Raw genomic sequence first — 11,473 nt, 5'->3', positions numbered from 1 at the left:
CACTATTGGGGGGCGTTTGGTAGCTTATCTAGTGGAAGATAAGCCATCCCATGTTTGGCAACAACAAGGACTATTACATGAGACTCTAGAGTCCCAAAAACCCTCCAACACCTTCTACCATAAAGACACTAAAAATCATGGGACTGTGGAAGCCTCACTCTCACTCTCCACTTTGCTTCAGTTCATCGATCATTCTTACCTCCCTAAACCTGTCTAACCTTGACGAAGAACACAGAAATTGAATCAATTCATTCTGCTCGCCTTCTCCACAACCTTCACTCGTTTTGAAATTAAGCACAAAGACCTCATTCCTAGCCCCAACATCATAATTGAATCAAAATTAGCCTAAAGAAACCCAAAACCACCACCACAGACAGTGTACCTGACGGTGGCTGAAACACCTAGAAACCAATTCTTCCAAAACATAATCAAATTCAAAATCATGTAAACTAGCATGTAGAACACGAAGAGTAGATCAACTTTCATACCTCATGCACCTCAAAACATCGCCAAAGCCGCCAGAATTTGTAGAGAAACCGTCGGAGACTTCAGCGTTCGATTCTCTCTCCACACCCACCAATCAGACCAACTGAGGCTAGAGTCACGTTGGCGACTACAAGATGGATCAAACCAAACCAGTGCGCTAACTGAAAGTGGCCTGACGGCGGAGTTCTGATCATGTCACAGTTTGGAGCTTAATTTGCTGGTTTTGCAGGTTGGTGGTGTTGATGGTTTTAGTTCTATAATTAATCCTGCTGGCACCAAACATGGGTCAAGGCATTCTATAGCATAAGCCAAGCTTGAGGAGTGCATAACTCTTAAAAGATATTAAGACGGGGTAACACAATCCCCCTAACAAACGCGCCCTTGTAGTATTGTTAATACTTAAATAGGTCAAATGGTCATGACCTAGCCACACAAGCAAGATGGTGGTATTGCCACGTGTACTTATCTAAACGGTGGATCTGTGATTTCGAGTTTGTTTTGAAGTGTCCCAGAATCCCAGCAAAAGCATACTGCATACCTCTTTATGTTTCTGAATCCAAGTCCTTCCTTGGGTGTTCACCTTTACAAGAAAACCCAGATAAGAAGGTAAAAATGGAACTAGCCTCAATGGCTGCAAGTTCCAACTTCTCCATACTGAACCCCAGAAACCCATATAGAACCCAAATTGCTTCTTCATCACTGCACCCATCAATCCAGAATAGCACCACCCCAGTTCAGAATAAAAAGGAGGATAGCATTGAAGTTACTATGCCAACCATGTCTGAGATATTGGACTCATCGAGGTCCCAGAAGCTTGACCTTAAGCTTCAAACTCTAGGACCCTTTTTCAGAATCACAGCCAAAAGCTTGGAAACAGAGAAAGAGCTCGGCAGGGCTGAGGGGTTCATAAGGGTATGGCTAAGCGGGAGAATTCTTCACTTGGATTCAATCAAGTTGCGAAGAGAGACGATTGGAATGGAGAAGTCAATCTTTGGCATTGGTTTGTTCATTGGAGCCGTTGCAATTAGACATGGCTATGATTGTGGTTGCGACAAAGCTGAGTTGCTGGCTATCAATGACTCTGACAAATACCATCACAAGGTTATTAATCTTTGGCTTTGTTATCGTGGTTCTCTAGTATATGAAAACTATAGCCTAGTCTGATTTAGAGGACAGGTAGTCTATGGTTGAGATTGGTTTCTCAGAGCTAAAGCTTCTTTTGAGAAGTAGTTTCTGAAAGGTTTTTGGTTGGTGTTGTGAATTGTGAGTAAAGATGTTTGATTAACTTGCATTAAAGTCAAATAGTAATGGTGTATCCTTTAAAATCAGAATGCAATTTCCACAGGACTGCTTTGTTTGTTGCCGAATCTGAACTTGGCTGTGGTTTTTTGTTTTCAGCTTGTTAGGTTCTATTCAAGAATTGGATTCAAAGCTGTGTATGAAGTAACTGGTTCAACATTTGGGGACCTTGCCCACATGTTGGTCTGGGGAGGAGTTGGGACAAGAATGGATGCCAAAGTTGAAGCACTTCTGATAAAATGGTGCAGCAGGTTCAAATCTCGACAGTGATTTGACTATCATCCATTGATTGAATGTTTCTAATGACCAAAATCCATCAATTTTTGTGCTGGAGATCTGAGAATAGAAAGCAATTTTCTGGAGCCGGTGCATCCATCTAAAGCAGAAGCACTGCTTTAGACTTCTAGCTTCTGTGTAGCTTAACTAGGTGAGAAGATATTCATGTTTCAATAGGTGATTGAATGAAACTACAAAGAAATTGTATAGTGCAAGACTGCAGGTTGAACCCAAGATAATTAGACCAAAAATGAAGGGTACAAGTAGTTCCAAGCCATTAGATAAAATCTGATGGAAGATGTAACAATAGTTGATAGTTGATTCATTGTAAGTGAAGTTCTCTTTCATATAAAAGGGTTTACAATTGTGGGGTCGAAATTCCTCTTCTGGGAAGTTTCAGCTACTAGGCCACTAGATCATACAAATTGCATTCATTGACAGTAGTAAAGTGAATGTCTACAACTTTCTCAATTATATCAAGAGTAGGAAAGCTGATGAATCGTCAACTTTTTCATGTTACAAATTCATCTAGAACTAAGTATTTGTATCTGTGACAACATCTAATGACCTCATATCTCATAGCAAGCAACAAGATATCAGTTAGGAACTAAGATTTCCATTAGTGGCATGTACATGTCGCCAATTTAGAAAGTTTTCAGAGATCAATAGCAAGTTCCACACCAATTTTAGGACTCCTGTCAACTGCCTGGGTGTTGAACTCTCCAGAGATAGACAAGCATGACTTGGGTCTGAAACTGTACTCTAGGTTAGTTCTTAACCTCCCTCGATCATCGAGTCTAGCCTTCACTGCTGTATGACTATCAACAGCACATGATCCTCCAACGGTTAAGGTGTTTCTCTTTGTTGAGAGTTCTTGAGTGAACTGTACCACTGCTGCATTCCTCTTCTCTGGATCAAGATAATGAACATATGATGCATTTAGCAAGTCACCTTTGTTTTCCCTAAAATTTTCACAAATAGCTTATTATTGTTGAGAGTTGATAGTACATGTAGTTCATCAAAACTTCATATCCATCTTTGTAGTTGTAGTTTTGAAAAACGTGATAGTAGTTTCAAAATGAAAAGACCTACAGAATTATTGAAGCATTGCAATTGAGACCCTTCATGTTAATGCCTGCGCTGCACTTGGAGAAACATCTAGAAGTAGTCATGAACTCTGCCTCCATGCCAAGGGCAACACTTGAAGAACCAACAGCAGCTGAAAATTTGATTGCAGGATACTGGTTCAGAGAAACAGACATGGCTAGAGCAGCATATTCTCGGAGACATTGAAATTTGAGCTGAAATCGAGATGGACTAGTTAGTTGCCTATTGCCACTGTTCTCAAGCAGGATCAGAAAAGGGTTACTGGTCTAATTTGATAAAAGTCTTGTGACAGAACTTATCCTCACAAAATCGGCCTATTGGAAAAGGGGTTCTCAGGCCCTTATACACTTACACATTCCAACGGTACCCTGGTGATGATGCAGGACTATACTAACACTCAGGTTCTTACAGGAAGAAGTCCTAAATTGGAACTAAATTTTTTTACTCTATTTGAACATTCTCATTACTAGTTGGAATCAGCCAATGTATGATAGGTTTTTAAGAGTTGTTCATGTCACTGGTAAACCTATGCATCCTTAAATGTAATAAGATATGGAATGAGATGATGAGTATATGTGATCTTTCTTCCAATATGATACTACCCTACTACTTTTGACAACCTTTTGGACAGGTAAGGTAATGAAGCAACAAGTGAGGTCAGTTATACCTTGCTAGATTTGTAATCAGGGAAGCTCAATGAAGCTGTAGTCTTTGTGCCTGAAAGAAACTTCTCACTTACAGTGAAGTTTGCTGCAATCTGTCATATCAAGAAGACATGAATAAGAATGCTGCACACAATTAAAGACTGCAGAGCTTTAACTTCTGAGCTAACACTAACACTGTAAAAGAATATTAATTCATAATAGAGACAAACCCACTTTTGAATCCTTGTCAACTCCAACTCTAAAGGTTGCATTTTTATATGGGTATGCTCCTACCACACCTGCAGTTGTGTGTCTTCCATTACTTGCAATGGTTGAAGTAAGGTCCTGCAAAATGAATTCAACCCAGAAATTACTCAATTTTGATTTAATCCTTAAGAGGGTGTGAGATCAATTATAAGAACATACCAGTAGATCTTTGTGGGTTGTGAAGCTAAATATCTGGCCTCTGTAGTAACCCTTCGTAAGCAACTCTACACAAACAGATAATTCAGCTTAGGACATGCCCATGAACAAAAGGAAAAGCAAAATGGGTCATATATTTCTAGGTAAAGAACTGGTAACCTGTAGATTTGTGAGCAAACTCGGAGAAAAATAGAGGTTGCTTGTGATTGTGCTTGTGTTTTTTATGATTAGACTTGCCCATAAATCCTTTGCGGAGACACCAATGGAGCCTTAGCAGAGAGACGACCCTTGAGAAACTGATCTAATACAATTTTGTTGACGGACCATGGAGACTTGGTCTATATAATATAGTTTTGGTAAGGTTGGTATTTCCCTTGCAACTTAAGTTTGATCAGAGTCAACAAGTCAAAGTCAAACTCTGACATTGTGCCCCTCATGCTTTTTCTCCTCGTCTTGTCCGCCTTAGTCTAATTTTTTTGTACATTTGTAAGTTTTAGTTGTTAAATTAGAAAAATGATGTTAACGGAAAGGTCAATCTACCGTCTGAAATGAGTTAACATTTTTTCGCAACTATTGGAACATATTGTTAGGGAAATTAATCCCTCCGCCACGCAAGTGTTAGAAGTAGAGATAGAAAGAAGAAATAACCAAGCCAAGATGACAACAAGATTTAACGAAGTTCGGCCAATATCCTTGCCTACTTCCTCGGAGAGTTTCACATTCACTAATGAGAGAATTACCCAAGTACAAGATTACACCGCTCAAGTTTATGCCCAACGCAAGCCCTTGTATCCAATTGGATACCCCTTGTACACCCTCTCTCAACCTAGAAGACCACTCTACCCCAAGAGCTATTCACACTCTTGAACACAACTCACTCACTACTAGAATTCTATTCATAGACATCACATCATTTAAATCGGTCAGACTTGCACATGATGTAAAAAAGTCAGTTAACATCGTTTTAGAAAAATACCGATTTAAATGTATACCATTAACATCGGTTCTTAAAATAACCGGTGTTAAAAGTTTTGTTTTAAAATTTGTGGGAACCTCATTTTGGTGGACGCGCTAACTGTTTTAGTGAATTTAAGGACGCGGGTACTAAAACTTAAAATTTTCACCCGACCCCAAAACTAAAACACAAACCCTAAGCGGCTAAGCTCAGTGTCGACTCTGAACCTCCATTCTGAACCCATACTCGAGGTCCTCCCAAAACTCAACCCTAAGCTCAGTCGAACTCGCGGCCATTGTTACCCTCGTCGATCGCCTCCTTCATCCAGCCCTTCATCTTATGCGCCTCCCACTACGACGACGACGTTCGCTGCTGCCCTCCCCCTGCCAAACCCAGAATGTCGACGCCGACCAAGCATTGTGCTCGGAGGAGGACGAGGACATCATCCAGGCTTTTCTAAACGGCGCCGTTCCGTCTTAGTCTCTCGAATCGAAGCTCGGCAAATGCAAGAAATTGGCAGCGATATGCCCACGCGTTTCCATAACAAGTTTCGGATTTTATCGCAGTTCATGTTGGACATGATCTTCATTAAAAGCCCTTAAAGAGTTAAGGGAAACCGCTGAACACTTGAAATCCGAGTTTGAGATGAAGGATTTTGGGAGAACACGATTATGTCTTGGTTTGGAACTTGAGCATCGAGTTGATAGATGCTTAGGCATTTTGACAAAGTCAAGCCTTCGATCACCCCTATGATCGTCCGTAGTCTTGATCCTGAAAATGATCTTCTTCGTCCAAAGGATGATGACGAAGATGTGCTAGAGCAAAAGTGTCATACTTAAGTAGAATAGGCGCATTATTGTACTCACCCCAATGCACAAGACCGGACATCTCATATGTTCTGAACTTGTTAGCTAGATATAGCTTTGCGCCAACGCGATGCCATTGGATTGGTGCAAAAGATATCCTTCAATACTTGAGATGTACGATTGATATGAGTTTGTTCTACCCATACAGAGAGATGATGGATTCGGACCCATCACACACCAGGAACGCCGCCAACACTGGCCTACGTCCACTATCCCCATCCCAAAACGACATGTGTTTTGGAAGGTTTTGCTGATATTGGGTATCTCTCTGACCCACACAAAGGTCATTCACAGACTAGTTAAGTGTTCACCATGGGTAAAGACCGTGATATCTTGGAGGTCTACAGAACAAACCCTAGTCGCTATATCTTCGTACAATGTAGAGATCATTGCTCTTCACGAAGTGGTTCGTGAATGTATATGGATTGGATCCATAATTACGCATGTTCGAACAATTGTGGTTTGAAGCCTACCACAGATGAGCCTAGGAGCATTTAGGATAATGCTGCTTGTTTTGAACAAATGAAGCAAGGCTACATCAAAAGCGACAACATCAAGGATAATCAGCAACAACAGACTCTCCTTAAGATCAAAGTGAACTAGGTTCAATCTGAGGACAGTGTGGCAGGCTTGCTCACTAAGTCATTGCCTAAATTCCACTTTCGAGAAACATGTTGGTAGCATCGTTTGCGGAAGTTATCCGAACTCCCATGACCGTAGTCATCAGGGGGAGATGTCTACATGTATAGTACTCTCGAAACGTGAAGGGTGTGTTGTGCTCTTTTTCCCCTTCGACCGAGATTATTTTTGTCCCACTGAGTTTTTGTTACTCGGCAAGGTTTTTAATGAGGCAACGAGAGGAGCACCACGTTTGGGCGACACAAGGGGGAGTGTTTAAGTAAATCCAGAATATGTGTCTGGCCCAAACTCTAGGTTACTTGACCTAGTTGTAATAGGGTTTTGAATTAGAGATATTTTGGAGATATTCATAGATATCTGATTAATTGTACGATTATGTTTCCTTGTATAACTCTGATTCTATGTCTTGTAATCCTCTATATAAAGAGGCCCCTATTATCAATGAAAGCATAACTCAATTCTCTCTCAATTCAGTTTTCCTTAAACAGTTAAAGAACTTAAATTTTCTTGAGTCGCAATTGAATCTTATTCTGCTAAACTTAAGACATTGAAAAGACAGTAGCATGATATAACCGCCCACGCTACATGCCGCAAGAGTACTCTACCGCAAACATGGATAGATGAGCTTGTCATTACTGTACCCAAACCCTAATCTAAGATAATGAGACCAAAAGTTAGATCCGAGATCATCGCACACTGCTATAGGACCTTTGCCCTAGTACCGTGGTTAGCAAACCATCGCCCATGAAAGTCGTTGCCGTAAAACCTTCGCAAGGAAGAACCTTGCACACCAAGTGGAAATTATCTGGGGCATTCAAATCAAACTCGAATGGAACTGTAGATCTTGAAGCGTGCATGGTATCAGGCCTATAGGCCTCGTTTTAATCATGAGTATAAGATTGCTTTACGAGATCCTATTACAAGTGTTATGGAGGTTTTTGAGGCCAATTCTCACAAATGGCGCATGGAATCACTGAGCTAGGTTTGTATGCATATAACAATGTAGATTACATTAATCTCTCCTTCGGGATAGAGGGTGGGACTTGTTCCCTACATCGTTTGCCTCCGAGAAGCTAATATCGCCTAATCCCTTATTCATTAAAAAAAAAAAAACCATCCCTTTGTTTCTGGTGGTGAACAGATTAAAAAAATTCTCATGTTTTACGCCCTTTGTAATTTATATATTATTTCCCTGATATGCTGGTTTGCTTGCCGGCCAGAAAGACCTTGTGAATGCCTTATGACTTTTAGTTAATAGTACCATTATTTCCTTGATATACTGGTCTTTCTGGCTTGCCGGCCAGAAAGACCTTGTGAATGCCTTATGACTTTTAGTTAATAGTACCATATTTGTCTTACAGGTTGGTGATTTCAGGAGGACCACCCGGAGCTTGAACTTACTGAGAAGGAATTGGAGGCATTATACGTCCGCAGCCTAGATAAGGTTGAGCCCAGGAGTTTTAGCCTCAACCTATTAGCTAGGGAAATGATCTATCAATCCTACAAGTAAGTATAAAGGCATATGTTAAAGTTTTGTACATGAGGCTTGGGATCATCATTTGGCCCTTCGGCCCTAAGCCCGACCCGGCCCGACCCTTTCTAAAATAGGGTAGGGTATGGGCCATGAAAATGAAGCCCGGCCCGTTTGAGCCCTTATAGTTAATTGAATATAACCACCTTAACTAATATTAATAAAGGGCTAAATACTATTTAGTCCTTAAGCTTTTGACTAAAAAACACTTCAGTCCCTGGCCTTCTAATTTCACACGTTTAGTCCTTATACTCTCATAATTTGGACCAATAGGTCCATTTCGTTACTATCCGTCCAAAAATTCCGTTATGTTGATGACGTGGCAATCCGTCTGCATCAAAAAGTCTATTATACCCTCACATTCCTTTTTTTTTCCTTAATTTCTTTTTTTTCTGTTTACTTTAATATTTAATTTTTTTCTTTCACCTACTTGATAAGTTGGACTTCTCTCTCAGCCCCTCAAATCTCTCCACCCCCAAACCTCGCCGCCCCAAACTCTGAGCCACCATAGGCAGTAGGGAGGTGAAATGGAGATGGAACTTATCTCCATTGATCTCACTTCCGCTCGAAGCCCGAGGAACCTACCAAGCTTCGCTCAACCTCCAGCTCCTCGACGTCGACAGTTTCGAATTGGTGAGGCGAAGAACATGGATGCAAGGAAAGGTCAGAGAAATCGAAAAATTACCAGGAGATTTCCAGATTTTAGTGTTTTTACAGAACACTCGAAGATCGAGACCCATATCATTCTTCTTGATCGAAAACCCATATTGAAACCCAGCCATCTAGGACTTGATGGTTTGTGCTCAGATCGGGTCTAGAAATATGGCGTCGTTTTGCTTCCCGATTTGCAGCAACGTCTCAGGCGAGTTCTTCGAGGCCGGCGCCTCGATTCTCCACCCCAAGAACTTCCACGCTGTGAACTACACTAAGCTGCTGAATCTCACAGTCAACAGTCCGTCGAATGATTCTGAGGGTTTTGGAATTTGGGATGGGAACAAGTCTATATTCAGGACATTGAGCGTGAAATCCAAGCTTTTTGTGGACAGGATAGTTGGTTTGGTTGTTTGATTGTGATTTGGTTTGGTTGTTTGATTGTGATTTGATTGGTCGAGTTTCGATCTTGGTCAGAAGTTGGGTTGTTTGATCAATTCTGGAATTAGAATTTTTGTTCGTTGATTTTAGAAGTTTAATTTGAAGTATGGAGTGGGGTTTTGCAAGTCGCCATTGGAGAAATAGGGGATTTTCATTTCGGATAATGGTTTTGGGCGGCAGAGCAGTGGCGGTGGGGATGAAAAATTTCTGGGTTTTGAGGGTTGGGAGGTGATGGTTGGTAGGGAGAAGAGATTGGGGGTTTTGGAGAGAGGGTAAGCAGAAAATAAAAAAGAGATAAAAATTAAAAATTAAACCCTAAAAAAAAAAAGAGAAAAAAGAAATTAAGGGGAAAAAAAGGAATGTGAGGGTATAATAGACTTTTTGATGCAGACGGATTGCCATGTCAGCAACATAACAGAGATTTTGGACGGAGAGAAACGGAATGGACTTATTGGTTCAAATTCTGAGAATACAAGGACTAAACGTGTGAAATTAGAATGCCAAGGACTGAAGTGTTTTTTGGTCAAAAGCTCAAGGACTAAACAGTATTTAATCCATTAATAAATGTTATAAGTTAATTCCTATATATATGTATATATATTAAATATGATCAATAAAAAACAATGAGTCTTTTATTACCTATATATACCATTAAGCCATATTTTGAGAAGAAAAAAATAATGTTTTTTTTTTTTGTTAAACAAAATAAGGCCCATTTCGGCCCTATTTGGCCCTATTTGGAAGGCCGGCCCGACCCGGCCCTAGCGGATCGGACTTTTCGGGTGGGTAAGGGTTAGCATATTTAAGCCCTGGCCCGACCCTACCCGGCTCTAAATTTTGTTGACTTTGACTAGACCCAGCCCGGCCCGACCCTAAGCCCTAAAATTTAGGGTAGGGCCGGCCCATAATGACCGGCCAGAGACCTCGGAGTCATTTTACTAATGATGACTCTTGTCCAGATTGTCCTCAGGGAAGAGAGACTCTCTCACTTGTATCTGGAACTCCTTCACTATACCTGGTTATGTCAGGAGAACTTCCAACATGGACTGGGGAGGATGGCTCATGGCTCATCTGCATTGCTCAGCAAACTGTGAACCTGGATTCCATTGGAATATTCTCTTTGTCTTCATACGCTGCTTTATCACATGTTTTTGATTATGGATTCCAAATCCCTTCTAATTCTTGTTCATTTATCTCTAATGCTGCTAATGAATGGTTCAATGCTCAGGCCATTTGGTGAGTTACCTAGAACCTATTATGCTTAACCGGAAAAGACCTTCTCCCAGTGAGTATAATTAGATGTGGATGGTACAACTTCCATCTCTATCTGTGGTTACTATAATTAGTATAATCTGCCATCTTCTTGGGGTATTGATCTAAGTTAAATTACTTTTTGTATGAATACTTTGTCTGCATTGTGCTTACTTAATTCTTAACCTAGGGGTTGTCTGAAATACAGCATCTACAATAAATTGATTTTGCTAATGCAATTGTATTACATTGTTTTGCAGGGCATGCATGGCAACTATGGTATTTTGTATTATGGATTAGTGCAACAGGGTCTTGGTGAGGAGACTCCTAATTGTGAGCAGTAGTAATTCAGGCGATGGTGTATCACCCTCTTAATTTAGACGTTCTGGCACTTGTTCTAGTGCTTCTGCTGGTAAATGTTCCCCCTTTTTTTTTTGTCTGGACCTGCTTCATGTTGTTAGTGAAACATATATACAAATGGACAGCAGAGTAGAAATTTACATTTCAGTGTTAATGATCACAGTGGAATGTTATAAATATATCTTCGTTGACCCTTTTCTCTCCGGCCTTTTCCATATTTTTCTGCATCTATATGAAGTTGAATTGGAGAAGCAGGTTGAGTTGATTGAACTGGGGTTATTTTGTAATCTATTCATTATATTTGATCAATAAACCTAGCAGAAGCTACCTGGAACGCAATGAATTTCTTTTGTTCGAATTTCTATATCTTGTGCAACTGAGGGTGTTATATGGAATTACAAAAAGGATTCGTACATAACTGAACTTACACACAACTATGAAACTGATTCACTTTCAATATGGATATGCCTATTTGTGCATAGAAAAATGTTACGTGAATCGCTTTTTTGGATACCATAACTGAATTTATATACACAAAAAATGA

General features: G+C 40.4%; 2 protein-coding genes across 2 annotated transcripts; one reads left to right on the top strand and one right to left on the bottom strand.

Annotated features, from left to right (window-relative positions):
* Window positions 1-1,006: 1,006 nt before the first annotated feature.
* On the top strand, window positions 1,007-2,439 carry LOC133736950 (uncharacterized). Its single transcript, XM_062164565.1, has 2 exons — window positions 1,007-1,587; window positions 1,885-2,439. The coding sequence occupies exons 1-2, from the start codon at window positions 1,099-1,101 to the stop codon at window positions 2,053-2,055; spliced, it is 660 nt and encodes a 219-aa protein (XP_062020549.1). The 5' UTR covers window positions 1,007-1,098; the 3' UTR covers window positions 2,056-2,439.
* A 6-nt stretch (window positions 2,440-2,445) lies between these two features.
* LOC133736949 (mitochondrial outer membrane protein porin 2-like) lies at window positions 2,446-4,564 on the bottom strand. Its single transcript, XM_062164564.1, has 6 exons — window positions 4,395-4,564; window positions 4,239-4,303; window positions 4,047-4,157; window positions 3,836-3,925; window positions 3,154-3,362; window positions 2,446-3,023 (listed from the first exon to the last, which is right to left on the bottom strand). The coding sequence occupies exons 1-6, from the start codon at window positions 4,474-4,476 to the stop codon at window positions 2,717-2,719; spliced, it is 864 nt and encodes a 287-aa protein (XP_062020548.1). The 5' UTR covers window positions 4,477-4,564; the 3' UTR covers window positions 2,446-2,716.
* Window positions 4,565-11,473: the final 6,909 nt, after the last annotated feature.

Source organism: Rosa rugosa, chromosome 3 (assembly GCF_958449725.1).
Source record: "Rosa rugosa chromosome 3, drRosRugo1.1, whole genome shotgun sequence".
Lineage (NCBI taxonomy): Eukaryota > Viridiplantae > Streptophyta > Magnoliopsida > Rosales > Rosaceae > Rosa > Rosa rugosa.
This window is presented reverse-complemented; position numbering and strand designations above follow the sequence as displayed.

What these genes read in the sequence shown, in the direction of transcription:
- LOC133736950 (XM_062164565.1), top strand. Translation starts at nt 1,099, where the DNA reads ATGGAACTAGCCTCAATGGCTGCAAGTTCCAACTTCTCCATACTGAAC. An exon ending in CTGACAAATACCATCACAAG is followed by an intron (nt 1,588 to 1,884) that starts GTTATTAATCTT and finishes TTTTGTTTTCAG; the next exon opens with CTTGTTAGGTTCTATTCAAG.
- LOC133736949 (XM_062164564.1), bottom strand. Translation starts at nt 4,476, where the DNA reads ATGGGCAAGTCTAATCATAAAAAACACAAGCACAATCACAAGCAACCT. An exon ending in CTGATTACAAATCTAGCAAG is followed by an intron (nt 3,363 to 3,835) that starts GTATAACTGACC and finishes TCTCGATTTCAG; the next exon opens with CTCAAATTTCAATGTCTCCG. An exon ending in TGCAATGCTTCAATAATTCT is followed by an intron (nt 3,024 to 3,153) that starts GTAGGTCTTTTC and finishes TGAAAATTTTAG; the next exon opens with GGAAAACAAAGGTGACTTGC.